This window comes from Chionomys nivalis, chromosome 22 (assembly GCF_950005125.1).
Source record: "Chionomys nivalis chromosome 22, mChiNiv1.1, whole genome shotgun sequence".
Classification (NCBI taxonomy): domain Eukaryota; kingdom Metazoa; phylum Chordata; class Mammalia; order Rodentia; family Cricetidae; genus Chionomys; species Chionomys nivalis.
The window spans coordinates 9830762-9846751 of NC_080107.1; the positions used below are offsets into that span (position 1 = coordinate 9830762).

At 47.3% G+C, this 15990-nt stretch overlaps 1 protein-coding gene across 1 annotated transcript; it reads left to right on the top strand.

Annotated features, from left to right (window-relative positions):
- The first annotated feature begins 298 nt into the window (after positions 1–298).
- On the top strand, positions 299–14080 carry Chrna1 (cholinergic receptor nicotinic alpha 1 subunit). The gene is made up of 9 exons (XM_057755257.1): positions 299–497; positions 5839–5984; positions 6104–6148; positions 6851–6960; positions 8580–8775; positions 9450–9687; positions 11838–12061; positions 13172–13411; positions 13723–14080. Exons 1-9 carry the CDS (start codon positions 455–457, stop codon positions 13852–13854), a joined length of 1374 nt encoding a protein of 457 aa, XP_057611240.1. The 5' UTR covers positions 299–454; the 3' UTR covers positions 13855–14080.
- The last annotated feature ends 1910 nt before the right edge of the window (positions 14081–15990 follow it).

Below are 15990 nucleotides of genomic sequence, written 5' to 3' on the forward strand. Positions count from 1 at the left end.
TAGATAGATAGATAGATAGATAGATAGATAGATAGATAGAAGATAGATAGATGATAGATAAAGTCTGGGGGTGTCATCCAGGGGTAGAGTTTTGTTTTGTTTTTTGCTATTCTTATTTCGCCTATATTTAGCTAGTATGTGTGAGAGGCAGGAATTGCTCTTCAGCACAAAACAGTAATTGTCCAACTCATGATACATGTGGGCGTTCGTGTAATTACACCCAGCATGACTATAGTGCTCCCTTAAAGTGAGGAGCGACTGTAGCCCAAGGCCCCTGAGTGGCTCGCTGGGCCTTGGGGCTGTGGGCAGCTCAGCTGTCACACGCACACAGGTGGTGTAAGGCAATAGCCGCGGAGTCAGCTGGCTTCCAGCGCCGGCAGCCGAGCTCCAGACAGAGTGCCAGGGCGCAGGGCAGGCAGCTGGCTGCTGGAGGCCACACCAGTGCCCACAGCCCATGGAGTTCCCAGTGTTCCTCCTTCTGCTAGGCCTCTGCTCCGGTAAGTGCCCCTGGGGATGGGGTCCCTGCTTTGTGTCTGAAGTGCTAACCGTCCTCCCCACCCCACCCCCAGACCTCAGTCTTACTTCTTTGATGGGAACACGGGATGCAGACACACCAGCCACAGGCTTCGCGACTAGTCATTTCTAGACATTGACTCAAGGGGACGCCTGGATTTTTAGCTTGTTTACCCAGTTAAAGTGGGAGCCGTTTAGTCAGAGGCCATGAGCAAAATATCCTGGTTGCTCTATTATCGCCTGGTCCCAGACTCAGCCACGTGAACATCCAGGCGTTACTTGTATGGTCTGGGCCACCGGTAGACAATGGGTGCTGCCTTCACGTTCAAACCCCTAGCAGGCATGCGCAACACACAACCTGAGGGCTGTGTGTGCTCAAAGATACCTAGGAATGTGTCCCAATACAAAATCATAAGCTTACTTAAGTCTTATTTATTTATTTTTGATTATTTTATTTTTTACTTTTTTTTTTTTGGTAACTCGATCGCATGGTTTGAGGTGTGAACTTCTGTAGGTGATGGCGTGTTGGAACTCACCAACAACGCAGCATCACAAATAACGACCTTCACGGGACTTTTGTGGCTCTAGGATCTGTCTGAGAATGAAGGGAATTGATTGGCAGCTACAGGTGCCGGGAAGGGAAATCTGTTCATCAGTGTAGGTTTAAACGGTCTCTACGGAGAACACGTTTTGTCATTTTTTTTCCAACTTCAGAGTTTTTTTTTTTAAGTCCATATAAAGGTGCAGCTGCCGCCTTCTCGCCCCACCCCCTTCTTTAAGGACCTCACTAATACGTCGGCTTTCGTTTGAGTTGGACTTAGGAAACCTTGCACAGCCCTTGACCTCCTCTCAGCTCTGGAATGTGTCACGTCCCAGCAGCTGAAACAGTATCCGAGACCCAGACTTCCGGTAGAGGGAAACAGGAGATGCGTGTTGATTGCTTCCTGTGAATGTTTCCTGGTGACATCATCCTGCCAAGGAGCAAGGAGGCCGAGGGCCCGCAGCTCCCTGCTCTAAAGGGCTCTAATCAACAAAGGCCTTCCAGGCAAGGGCAAAGAGCTTGTGCAAATACATGCTCATTTTCAATAGCAAACTTAGGGAAAATATCTAAACTCAGATCAATTAAAGCCTGTGGAATTTGAAACTGAGCCAACCAAATCGGGTTCAGTATGTGTGTGTTTGCAAACACCACACTCAGGGAAAATTTATTTTTAAAATATTTAAACGATTTTTTTAAAAAAAAATTTGTATGTCTGAATGTTTTACCAACATGGATGTGTACCACATGTTCCTAGTGACTACAGAGGTCAGAAGAGGGCATCAGAGTCCTTGGAACTGGAATCACACATAGTTACGAGCCACCCTGTGGGCACTGGGAACAAATTAGGTCCCCTGCAAGAGCAGCAAGTGCTTTTAACTTCTGAGCCATCTCTTCAGCCCCCTCAGTGAAAATCCTTAAGTGCCGTGCTTCTAAAAAATACCTACAAGCTCTCTCAGGACAACAAATACAGATGCAGCTGTTCAGAGAAGGGTGTGCTATGTATTTTGGTCAAACTTAAAGTTTCCTGTGTTGATTCCCATGTGTAGTCTGTGGGAAGCAGATGACTTCACCCTAAGTGGGTGAAGTCCTGGGTGAATGTGTGCTGTTGACTCAGGCAGGACCGTGCCAGACATCCCAGAGCCTCAGACTTGTGGAGGAAGAGGAAAGCTTCCGTAGGGCAAGGCTCAGAGTGAGATGGCAAAGCCTCCCTCTGGTGCATGTGTGAATGTGAACGTGTGTGCAGAAATGTCTACCATCGTTTTCTCCCCCCGGATGTTATGGCCTGAAGACTGCTCCCCTATGGAGCTGTTCCCACTGAGATCGCTACCCTGTCCCAACTGTATACCACAAACCCTGCCTCCTTGTGAACTGGAACGCAATATCCCTCGACCCTGTTCAGTCTATGTAAGAAGCTTGCTGAGCTTCCGGATTTCAGGTTCTCCATCTGAAGGGCCAGCCGTCCTACCCTAGTGTTTCTGTGGCCTTGTGTCTGTGTTTCTTTCCTAAGTCCCTCACTGTCCCCGTCAGGCCCTTTCCTGGAGCCACGCAAAGGATGTGACAGTGGTCTATAGTAATTTAGAATTACAGCCAGGCAGGGCAGTTCACACCTTTAATCCCAGCACTGGGAGGCAGAGGCAGGCGGATCTCTGTGAGTTCGAGGCCTGCCTGATCTAGGGATGGAATTCAAGGACAGCCAGGGCTGTTACACAGAGAAACCTTGTCTCAAAAAAAAAAAAAGGAAGAAATTAGAATTACAAAACCCAGCCCAACAGTCTAAACTTTTTATTGTAAGGAAACTGAAGTTAAAAGATTTGAACTAACGTGTGGGGTGACAAGACCCAGGTTCTGGAATGTGGTCACTTAAAAACTCGGTTTGTCCCATGCACAAGCCTAAAGCAGCCTGAACTCGCCCAGGCAGTGACACAGCATGACACTGGAGTAAGATTTACCCGTGGCGACTCACCGAAGTTCAGCATTCCTTTTGTCAAAACCAGGGGCCAGTTCCCTGGGTACGGACACACACTGGGCTGGTGGGATGGCTCAGTAAGTAAAGCCCTGGCCTTATAAAAAACGCAGGACCTTAGTTCAGTCCCCAGAACCCATATTTATTTATTTATTTATTTATTTATTTATTTATTTATTTATTTATTTTGGTTTTTAGAGACAGGTTTCTCTGTGGTTTTGGAGCCTGACCTGGAACTAGCTCTTGTAGACCAGGCTGGTCTCGAACTCACAGAGATCCGCCTGCCTCTGCCTCCCAAGTGCTGGGATTAAAGGCGTGCACCACCACCGCCCGGCTCAGAACCCATATTTAAAAAGCCAAGCATGGTGGCACATGTCTGTAACCCCAATTCTGGGGACAGGAAGGCAGATAAGTCCCTGTGGTCATCCAGCCTAGCCTACATGATAAATTTTAGGCTAATGAGAGACTCTGTCTCCAAAGAGAGGTTGTCCTTTGGCCTCCTCATGCATGTACACATATATGTCTTTGCATATACACACATATGCAAATACTCACAGTCTCACACACAGAATATACATTAGACCCACACGATCTAGAAAGCACTCTTTGAACTTGTAGCTAAGTTCATCTTCTTAGCATAAGTCTTCTGTGGGCAGAATTCACACTCATTCTTGTCAGGGCCACTCTCTCAGGGCTCGCTGGACACACCACAATTGCTGTTCTGTTTACACAGCCCCTGTTATGAAGACCCTTGCCTGTCTTCCACTCAGGAATCCCAAGCACACCACTGCCACCTTAGGACACAGCACCTTCCAGTGTGTTCACAGTTATTTATGTAAATGCAAATGTCAATCACTATGTGAATAGAGAGAAGAGATTCATGCCAGGTTCAGCTCTGTTGTGGCATATTTAACCATGTAAAGGTGTGTTACATTGGTTTGTGCTACATTTGCTTAACCATGTGATGATGTGTTGCTGTTTTACCTTGCCTGCCTAAGATACCTAATTGGTCTAATAAAGAGCTGAACAGCCAATAGCTAGGCAGTAGAGGGATTGGTGGCCTGGCAGGCAGAAAGAGTAAGTAGAGAAGGAATCTAGATGGGGGGGGGGATGCCCATGGCTAGCCAGTCAGGCAGCCTCCAGTCAGTCAGACACAGCGTAAGCAGAGAAATATGTTGTAAGAAGGCCACTAGTTAGTTCCTGGCCGCTTAGCCCCAAAATAATCACACAGAAACTGTATTAATTAAATCACTGTTGGCCCATTTGCTCTAGCTTCTTATTGGCTAACTCTTACATATTAATTTAACTCATTTCTATTAATCTGTGTATTGCCATGTGGTTGTGGCTTTCGGGCTAAAGCTCCAGCATTCCTCTCCAGCAGGACTACATGGCTTCTGTCTGACTCCGCCCTTCTTTCTCCCAGCATTCAGTTTAGTTTTTCTCTGCCTACTTCTGTTCTGTCCTGTTCTGCTATAGGCTCAAAGCAGTTCCGTTATTTATCAGTGGTAATCACAGCATACAAAGGTAAATCCCACATCAGAAATAGGACATACAGAACTAACTGTGTTCTAAGTAGAAGTCCTAATCCGAGTTATCAAAGCACAGGGGTTTTGTTTGTGATTAGTTTTCCCTGTTTTAATCAGCACACGGCTCTACCAGCAGTGCTCTGTGAAAACACAGGTAAGACACACATTGCATAAACTGGACTGTTTTAGCATTTAAAGTACACAGCTCAGTTCAATATTATCATTATTGCCTAGCTCTGGAACTCTTTGGTTGTCTCCAGAGGACACCCTGGCCCCATTAAGTGGCCCTGTTCTCCCAGTCATAAGGAGCCACCTACCTTCCACCACCATGGATTTACCGGTCCAGATGTCCCATCAGACATACCCTTGACACCTGTTTGAACTAGCTGAATGGTTTTTTTTTTTTTTTTTTTTTTTGGTTTTTCAAGACAAGGTTTCTCTGTGGTTTTGGAGCCTGTCCTGGAACTAGCTCTTGTAGACCAGGCTGGTCTCGAACTCACAGAGATCCTCCTGCCTCTGCCTCCTGAGTGCTGGGATTAAAGGCGTGCGCCACCACTGCCCGGCTTAGCTGAATGTTTTTAAGGTGTATCCATGTTGCAATAGTATCTTCACTTCATATCCTTTTTATGATTTAATAATATTCCATTCTTTGACTATACCACAATTCATCCATCCGTTTATCTGTTAAAGACACGTGGGACTGTTTCCACCGTCTGAGTATAACACATAGTTTGGTTGTTCTTTGGGTGTACACTCAGGAGTGAACTTGCTGGATCATATGGTAACTCTGGGTTTAGATTGTTGAGGACCTCAAGATACTATATTCTCACCAACAGTGTGTGAGGTTTCAAGTTTTCCATAACTTTGCCAACACTTAATACTTTCCTTTTAGTTCACTGTGGCCAGCCTAGAGGTTGTAAACCAGCACCCGCTTTATACTGTCCATAGCATCCTGAAATAGGAGGCCAGTCAGTCCAAGGTTGTCTTAGACCATGCCCAGACTCTAAAACACCCATGCTAGCCTTTCTCTGTGTGTGTGTTTTCTGTGTGGTCTCTGGAAAACGTGATATGGCCAGGGGCGCATTAAGTAAGGTCACCTATCGAAAGAGCATGTGTTATCCCACCCAACTGTTTCTGGGTAAGGGACCACACGAGCAGCTGTGTTTGGGAGGGGACATTGCCTTTGACAGGGGCTCTGTGTGCCCTTCGTTACCCGGCTATGCCTCTAGCCCTGGCGAGAATGTGTACAAGCTGGGAAACAGTATCTGACAAGATATGTGTCCTTTGCTGCCCAGCTGGCCTGGTTCTGGGCTCCGAGCATGAGACGCGTCTGGTGGCAAAGCTATTTAAAGACTACAGCAGTGTGGTTCGACCAGTGGAGGACCACCGGGAGATTGTCCAGGTCACCGTGGGCCTACAGCTGATCCAGCTCATCAATGTGGTAAGATGGGTGCTAGGGGTTCCCTGTGGCACCCACTGTGTGGCACCCACCCTCACACTGGATTCTCTCCCCTTAGCTTCCCTGTACAGTCCCTAAAGAGGGGGCTTCTTTGTTTACAGGATGAAGTCAATCAGATTGTGACCACCAACATCCGTCTGAAACAGGTAACACAACCGGGTAACTGCCTTTATGTCGCTCTATTCATCTCAAATCAAACCTGGGCCCGGATGAAATCAATCTAGGAAAGAGGATCGAATACAGAACTGTTGGAAGTAGGTCCCTTGGGACGGGGGAGCATATATATCTGGATATCCTAATATCCTGTTTGATTTGAGTTTTCTCTTTGTGTTTGTTGGTCTCTGTGTGGGTTCATCTGCTAGGGAGGCTGTGGCCAAGGAATACAAACTAAAAGGCTTCAACAACAGGGATTTATCATTGCTCTGTTCTGGAGGCAGATGTTCCAGATGTTCCAAAGTTAATGTGTCATTGGAGTTGCTTCCTTCCGAGGACTGAGGGGGAATCTATTTCGGAAGCTTCTACGGGGCTTGTAGATAGCTGTTGTCATGTTCGCTAAACATTTGCTCTGTGAATTTGGTGTGTGTGTTTGTGTTTGAATTTCCTCTTTTTATAAGGACATTGGACTGAGGCTCACCTAATGAACTGGTTTTAACTTCGTTTCTTTGTAACGATACAACTAAGGGCCCATTCTGAAGTATGGGCTAGTGCTAGCAAGAGTGAATTCCACCGAAACAGAACTCAGCCTGTGGCATGGCGTCCCTAAAGCTTGCGGGTCCATCGGGACTCTGAATCTCTCTAGATAGGATGCTGGTTCTGCGGTCTAATTAGGGACATGTCTCCCTTTCTAGCAATGGGTAGATTGCAACTTGAAATGGAATCCAGATGACTACGGTGGGGTGAAAAAAATCCACGTCCCCTCAGAAAAGATCTGGCGGCCTGACGTCGTTCTCTATAACAAGTAAGCAAAGCCATGAAGGGTGGGCCAAGTGTACCCTCAGAAAAACTGCCACCTGCGTTTCCCCACCGTTTGCATTAAATAACCCTTAAAATCAGAGCCACGTTGACAGGCGAGGGGTGCCATATGGCGTCCCATGTTATGAATAGAAACAATTATGGGAGCCAAATTGAATCAGGGCTGTGGGTGGGGACATTAATCCCGGAGAGCCGCAGTGGGGCGTGTGGCAGCCATCCGAATCACCTGGACTTCCGTCTCTGAGTTTCTTGGACTTAAATACCCACCCACCCCCCGCCGCCCCCGCCACCAAATGGGTCTCAACTCCCAGGGGGTCTTATTCATTACGTCTTGAATGCCATCCCAGCAGTAGTACCCGGATGCCTAGGTTGCCATCCATGGAGCCCTGCCACAGAGAAATTATAATGCGATTCAAGACACTTGGCTTAATGACACGTTCATTATCATATGCCCTTCATTTGTCAGGGAATATTCATTTCAAAGAGCATCCTTCCAAGGCAGGAGCAGGAGCATGCGCAGTCAGCTAGAGGATTTGTAGCCTGCTCCCACACACACCGCTGATGTTCCCGGTAGGGGCGGTGGATGAAAATGATGCCCTCTGGCGGCCCTCCCAGCATCTACCACACGCCGCCCAGCTATAGCTGGGATTCCAGCTTGACCCAAATTCCCCCACTGAAGGCGGTCCGTTTCTGTACAGAGATGCTGATGGTAGCAGAGCCTTCTTTTCCGTGAGAACCCGGGGTAGCTCTGGTCCTCTCCACAGTTCCATAACGGGCACCTCCATGGCTAAAAAAAAAAAAAAAAAAAAAAAAAAAAGGCTGGGGGGGATGCAGCTCAGTGGCAGAGGACTTGTCTGACTCGTGAAATCCTTATACGGAATCCTCGGAACTAGAGGAAAAGGACGTTTTGATATTTTTAAAGACCTACGTTTTCAGCTTCTGAGAAGGGATCCAGCTATGTGGCCACGCTTGGTCTTCAGACTCCCATGGCTTCCCTGGGTAACCTGGGGCTGAAGGCCTCGCTCGCTTGGATGGCTGAGGGGCTCTGTGCCCTTCTCTCTCAGCTACAACGGCCCCTCCCCTGCTGGCCAGAAGGCCTCTGAGTTTGTGTCCCGCCCACCAAGTTCTGAACGACACTCAGAAGAGCACAGTCCTCCCCCACAGCGTCCAGCTACTAGGAGTGTTATTTTAAGTTTCCAGATTTTCCAGTCGGCTCTCAAAGCGCAGATAGAGGCTCACATTACGAGGGTCTCTGGGGGCTGGAAGGGAGAACCGAGGTGTAAGGGGCCCATATCACCTGTTGGTCCCCAAAGCCTGTTCTTCCTTTGATATCTGAGTTGGGGCTTGCCTAGTGCTCAGGAATCTGCATTCTTTCTTTCATTGGTTCATTGACTGACTGAGAGAGAGTAGGTCTTCCTATGTAGCCCAGACTGTCTTAATCGCAGCCGCTGGAGCGGTGTAATCACCACACCTGGTTAGTACTTAAGAATGTGGGGGTTTTTGACCATTACTCCAGGGAGGCTTCTTATAAGAGAAATTTGGGGAGCCCTGCGGTAGACTAGAAGGCAAGATTGGAGCCATTTTTCTCTCTCATCCCAACCATAGTGCAGATGGCGACTTTGCCATTGTCAAATTCACCAAGGTGCTCCTGGACTACACCGGCCACATCACCTGGACGCCTCCAGCCATCTATAAAAGCTACTGTGAGATCATTGTCACCCATTTTCCCTTCGATGAGCAGAACTGCAGCATGAAGCTGGGCACCTGGACCTATGATGGCTCTGTGGTGGCCATCAACCCGGTAGGTGGTGGCCTCCCGGGATGAAGCCGGTTTCAAGAATAGGACCACCCAGGTATCCAGGGTGGTCCTGCAGATGATCCAGATCATCAGTGTGGTAAGATAAGTGCTTGGGCTCCAGGCCCTATTCTCAGCTAGAGACACATCTAGTTGTGTGGCTCTCGACTGAGTGCCACGGTTCCTGATGCCCTGGAGAACTAAGTAAGAATTCCCTTTGCTGTGTGCTGTCTCAAGAATTCTGATGAATGAGTCGAGAGGGACTCAGGACAGTTATTTATTTGTTTATTATGTATGTAGCGTTCTGCTTGAATGTCTGACTGCAGACCAGAAGAGGGCATCAGGTCTCATTACAGATGGTTTTGAGCACCCATGTGGTTGCTAGAAATTGAACTCGGGTCCTCTGGAAGAGCAGCCAATGTTCTTAACCTCTGAGCCATCTCTCCATCCCCAGGATCAGTATTTAAAAGTTTCACAGAGATTTGAGATTTGTAGAGCCAAAATGAATAACCCTAACTTATCATATAACACATGCTATAGGAAAGAAAGCTATTACCCCCAAACAGGGGCCCAGCAACTCTCTTAGAGAAGTGACCCTCCGAATGGGATATGGCTGCCATGTCACTGCCCCTCCTCGGGGTGATGGAGCCGGGCTCGGCAAACCTTGTTTTGTTTCTCAGGAAAGTGACCAGCCGGACCTGAGTAACTTCATGGAGAGCGGGGAGTGGGTGATCAAGGAAGCCAGGGGCTGGAAGCACTGGGTGTTTTACTCCTGCTGCCCCAACACCCCGTACCTGGACATCACCTACCACTTCGTCATGCAGCGCCTGCCCCTCTACTTCATCGTCAACGTCATCATTCCCTGCCTGCTCTTCTCCTTCCTAACCAGCCTGGTGTTCTACCTGCCCACAGACTCAGGTGAGTGCGGTTGCCATGACTACAGCTGCTATGGAGCTCGTGCTGCTATTTTAGGGGGAGCCAGGAATAACTGTGTGCTGACAGAGGCACAGGGCCCCAGTTCGTCGTTGCTGTGGGCAGGGTGCAGAGGGACAGTCACCAAGTAGCTATCTGATACCAGTGGAGCTCATAGCGGGAACGGAACTCAGGTTCCCTGGAAGAGCAACAAGTGCTCTTGACCATTCAGCTATCTCTCCAGCCCCACACACCCTTATAGCTTTGGAGCCTGTCCTGGAACTCGCTGTATAGACCAGGCTGGCCTCGAACTCAGAGATCCACCTGCCTCTGCCTCCCGAGTGCTGGGATTAAAGCCGTGTGCCACCACCACCTAACACACCCCCGTATTTCTACTTATTTATCTTTATGTGTGTGAGTATTATGCCTACATGTATGCTACATGTGTGTGCCTGATGCTAATAGAGGCCAAAAGAGAACATCCGTTCCCCTGGAACCAGAGTTCTAGATGGTTGTGAGCTTTCATGTGGGCGCTGGGACGGGGCAGCCAGTGCTCTTGACTGCTGAGCCCTCTCTCTTGCCTCCCATATTTCTTTCTGAACAAGTAAGTGCAAATAAATATTTCCAGCTTCCCAAGCAAATGAAACTTCTGAAAGCAAGTAGAAAGATGCTGACAAAGCAATATGGAAACTAATTAGCATCTATAAATGCTGAATTATGACTGTATAACAGAAAAGTTATGATTACTTGGTACATAACTATATTGTATTACTAGATAAGAAATGGTAAATAATGGTAACTTAATATTCATAATTCTAACTTCTTGGGGGCAGAACTGAGGATTCCCTGCTTTTACTCTGTATCTTCCTTATTTAGTCACTCGCTCCTCAGGATCCGCAAGAAACCCGTTCTAGGATGCCCGCAGGTCCTGGAATCCAAGGATGCTCAAGTCCTTCATATAAAATGGCATCACAGTCACATGGAATTTCTGCACAGCCTTTGATACTTAAAATTATCTCCTGATAAGTTGTAAAGGCTACACAAACAGCTACATGCTACATTGTCTAGAAGACAGCGGCAGAAAAGCCTGCGTATGTGCAGTATAGATACGGTTCAATTTTCCTAAATATCTCCAATCTGAGTTTGGTTGAATCCTTGCAAAATCTGCAGGTACAGAAGGCTGACTGTCCATCTACCATCTGGAAGACTGCGTACAAAGAGGACCACAGTAACAGCAGGCAGGGCAATATGAGAGACCCCCCCAGAGACCCCAACAAGAGCAGTCCAAGGTTCTCTATAGCACCTCACCTGCCCTTCCTGCTGCCTGGACTTCTGAGACTCGGGCCTGCAGGAAAAAGACAGGGACTTAAGGGGATCCTTACTATGAAAAATAAACCGAAAAATGTGTGAAAAGTCAAACTTTCTATATAAGAGTGAGAGGAGGCAGGGGTTTGGAGTCCCAGGCGTCCTGAGGACAGCTCCTCATTGGCAAATTTGGTCTCTTTTTCAGTTTGGCCTTGCAGTTTGCTTCATACTGAAAGAAGTGTATTTCTGGGCTGCCCAGCCATCTGCTGGCTAACAAGTCCTGAAGTTGGCCCGCTCCCACCTTTGTCTAGCTTGCCAGCCCACAATCCCCCTTGTTTTCCTGAGTCCCAACAAAAAAGAAGAGTTTAGGTCACGGAATTCACTGCTTGGCAAGATGGAGTTAAGACGCTGCGGTCACACAGGAAAGACGTCCCCAAATTAACCCTTGAGAGCATGCCGGACACGTTCCTTCACCTTGGACTTTGGTGGCAGATGAGGGTACAGGGACAGCCTTGATGGGAATTCACAGACGGGGTATTCTAAACAACTCCAGCTTCTGTCTTCTTAGCTCTGAACACTCAGACTGAGAGCAGGGAGCCAACGGGCTTCGTCCATTCTCAGGCCAATCTCCCAGCCTAGCAGAGGCCCCTTCTCCATGTCCTCACATGGTCCTCCTTGTGCGTGTCTGTGTCCACAGTCCCCCCTGCTGTGACGCCAATAATCCCCTTCCCCACTCTCATTTTGCCTTAATTATCTCCTTAATGGTCCCCTATCCAAGCACAACCCACACTCTGAAGTCTTGGGGTTCCAGGAAGGGGTGGTTGTAGCATTTCTTCCTTTTGTTTTTTTAGGGGAGAAGATGACACTGAGTATCTCTGTCTTACTGTCCCTCACTGTGTTCCTTCTGGTCATTGTGGAGCTGATCCCGTCCACCTCCAGTGCCGTGCCTTTGATTGGGAAGTACATGCTGTTCACCATGGTGTTTGTCATTGCGTCCATCATCATCACCGTCATTGTCATCAACACACACCACCGCTCGCCCAGCACCCACATCATGCCTGAGTGGGTGCGGAAGGTGAGTGCTGAGAGCCGCAGGGCTCCCCTCCAGTGGGGCCAACGACATACTTAGGACTGAAAGTCCTTCTTGGACTTAGGGAACCTGGAGCAGTTTTTGTGGGTACAGGTAGCCTTCCTGGACAGAGAAGAAGAGTAAATGGATAAAGCCTGCTCAACCTTATAAAATCTCTGATTAGAAATGAATAGACCCCTGTCTTATCGCTTGGACATTCTTTTTTTATTTTGTTTGTTTTGTTGATTGGTTTTGGTTTTTCGAGACAGGATTTTTCTGTGTAGTCCCAGCTGCCCTGGAACTCGCTCTGTAGACCAGGCTATTCCCAGACTCACAGAGATCCACCTGTCTCTGCCTCATGAGTGCTGGGATTAAAGGTGTGCCACCATGCCAGGCAAGGACATTCTTAAGATTTGTATTGGTGTGTTTCTCAACTGTTGAGAACAGAATGAGGAGGAGAGCCCTGACGACAGTGTGTGCTCGTAAATATTTCTGTTATTGAACTGAAAATGTGTTGATACCTCCCATGTGTCTTTTTATTTCAATTAATTTTGTAATCATGCAGGGTATTGAACTCAGGGCCCCGAACATTCTTGACAAGCCCTGGACCACTGAGTCAAATATGCCTACTTTTAATAAGCGTCATACAGACACTTAACTGTAGGACAATAGTGTCAGTAATCGTGGCTGGGAACACACTTTCTGTTGGCTGCAGAGTCGGGTAATGCAGCGGAGGTGGCTGCTCACAGGCTCCCTCTAGTGGCAAGCTGCTCACATTACAGAATCATAGCTGTAAACTACAGCCAGGAAGGAGAGGTATTGTTCTTTTTTTTTTTTTTTTTTTTTTTTGGTTTTTTTTTTTTTTTTTTTTTGGTTTTTCGAGACAGGGTTTCTCTGTGGTTTTGGAGTCTGTCCTGGAACTAGCTCTTGTAGACCAAGCTGGTCTCGAACTCACAGAGATCCGACCTGTAGTGCAATCTTTCGGTTTTAAGGACAAGGAGGGTGAGGTCTGGAGATGCTGAGTGATTTGTCCAAGATTACACTTCTAACTCAAAGATGGTGATTCTTGAAATGTTGAAAAGAAGTCTCATGCTGTGGATCTCTTCTTTATGTTAGGTTTTTATCGACACTATCCCAAACGTTATGTTTTTCTCCACAATGAAAAGACCATCCAGAGATAAACAAGAGAAAAAGATTTTTACAGAAGACATAGACATCTCTGACATTTCTGGGAAGCCGGGGCCTCCTCCTGTGGGCTTTCACTCTCCCCTGATCAGGCACCCAGAGGTGAAAAGTGCCATCGAGGGTGTTAAATACATCGCGGAGACCATGAAGTCAGACCAGGAGTCAAATAATGTAAGCTTTCCAGTTCACGCCTCCAGGCTTAAATAATCAAATGCGCGAGTGTGACAGGTGGGTTTGGCCTGACCAGTGAATCAGCTTCAACCTCCAGATACTGTCCTCAGAAATGCTGTGCTGACTGCTTCTAGGCCACTCTAGTAACTCACTTGGGTGGAAAACAATTCCACAAAACCTAAAGATCAAAATATCAGCCTCAAGTGTTAAGGCTTGGAGATTTACATACTGAAGGCCAGGCCAGTCGGGGATGCTATAAGCCTGTGTCCCATCTTAAGGGATTCCTGTCTCATGCTCTTTTTCCCTCCCAGGCGTCAGAGGAATGGAAGTATGTTGCCATGGTGATGGACCACATTCTCCTTGGAGTCTTTATGCTGGTATGTCTCATCGGGACACTGGCTGTGTTTGCAGGTCGGCTCATTGAGTTACATCAGCAAGGATGAGCAGAAGGTTGAACCTGCCTCTACCCCAGCCCCAACCAGCACTGGAAAGAGGAAGTTCTTTAACACTCACACTCACCAAACACGCAGTGTCCTACATGTCCTATTAATAGTAGTGGTCTCTGTTTATAGCTATGGTCTTGAAGTATTTCCCCTTTGCTTCTCTTCCAACCCCATGGGTCTTCTTAAAGAGTGAACCCTTTGTAGTAAATACAAGTGAGCCTTCAAAAAAAAGAGTTCATTTTTAAGTGACTGCTCAGAGTTTTGCTTGGATATTCAAGGTTTTCTCTTGTATTATCATTGTTAATTGCTTTTGTTTTCTTTTCTTTAAAGATTGTACATGTATAGGTGTTTTGTCTGCATATATGTCTGTATGTCATACATATGCCTGGTGCCCATGAAGGTCAGAAGAGGGCTTCTGATCCCCAGGATCTGGAATTACAAATGGTTGTGAGCCACCATGTAGAACCTGGGAACTGAACCCAGGTCCTCTGGAAGAGCAGCCAGTGTTCTTAACCCGAGTCATTTCTCCAGCCCTGTTAATTATTATTTTTAAAGCATAGAGAAGCCTTTACTTAGACACATGGTTTCATACTTACTAGGAAAACCTGCCTACCAGATCCCCCAAAGACAAATCATTTGATGTGGACACAGAGGAAGTGTGTGTGTGTGTGTGTGTGTGTCTGTCTGTGTCTGTGTCTGTGTGTACTTGACACATGGAAGAAACAGAGGACAACTTTTAGGGACTGGTTCTCATCTTCCCCTTCACTTGAGGCAGAGTCTCTCTTGTTATTTCTGCTGCTGTGTTACATACTCGAAGGGATGGGGGTGGGGGGCAGAGTCTTCTCTTGACACTTCCCACCCCACCACTGCTGGGCTCACAGATGCACCCAGGCAGCTCCAGCTCCTAACATGGGTTCTAAGACTGAAATTAGGTCGTTAGGTTTGTGCAGCCATAATAACTTTTACCTGGAAACCCATTTCCCTGGCCCAAAGGTAATCTTAGGGCCATCAATATGCAAATAATACCAAAAAACCCCTCATGATTTAAAGTAGATTTTTGATATCAGGAGGAGGAGAAAGGTTTCTTAAGTGGTTTTTGTCAGTGAGGCCTTTTTGGAAGGATGTTTGAGATTGCACCCAGAGACTTGCAAATCCAAGTGAGCATGGAGCCCAAACTTGCCCAATTTAGCAGGATCCTGGGAGTTTGTTCTCAGGACCGATGAAGAGCAGGTCCTGTGACCATTGAGTGCCAGCCTCTGACATTGTGAGAGTCATCTCACCTCTATAAATTTATTTTATCCAAATAATTTCACACAATATCAATAATGCCCCTATTTTACAAGTGAAAAAAAAAAGTGAATTTGAGGAAAGGTAAGCTCTGCTCCAACTAGAAGGAGAAAACCTGAAATCTGAACCCAGTCCTTAACGTTCCAAAGCAAGGTTGGAGAGATGACTCAGTGGTTAAGAGCATTGGCTGTTCTTCCAGGGGCTCTGAACCTATAGCGGGATCTGATGCCCTCTTGTGGCATGTGGACACACACGCAGAAAGAGCACTCATACATAAATACATAATTTTTTTTTAAGGAAAAAAATATATGCTGAAACAACTCCCAGCTGACCCTGTCACCTGCTCCTTTTCCTGGCCAAGCTTGGCTCGATCTAAGCCGTTCTGTCGCTCTGGGCTGTGGTGCTGGGCACTCTGGTGTTGGTGTCCTCCCACATTCTTCCTTCCCAGTGAAACTTCCTGGCTTTTCCTTCAGTCCTTATACCAATCACGTTTGGAGTTCAAGTCCTATGAACAGAACCAGAAATGTCCACACACATCATGACCTCTTGCGAAGTCTGGAGAATGAGACTCTTATTCTCTGTGTCAGACTTCTGTGTAGTCTTCTCTGTGGCAGACTCTAAGCTTCCACACAGTTCTTCCACTGAGAAACGGGGCAGCTCTGGAGTGAGGAAAGGCCTTTGGCTCACAAGCACATCTGACCACAGTCAGCCCCAGGGAGAGCTATAAAGGGTACCCCCAGAAGGCCAGTCAGAACCCAGATGGCTTCGATCTCCTTCTCCAAGGGACGCCCATCACCCCTGTAGCAGTGCTGGGCGCTTCCATCCCTAACGGCTCTCATTTTAAACTGA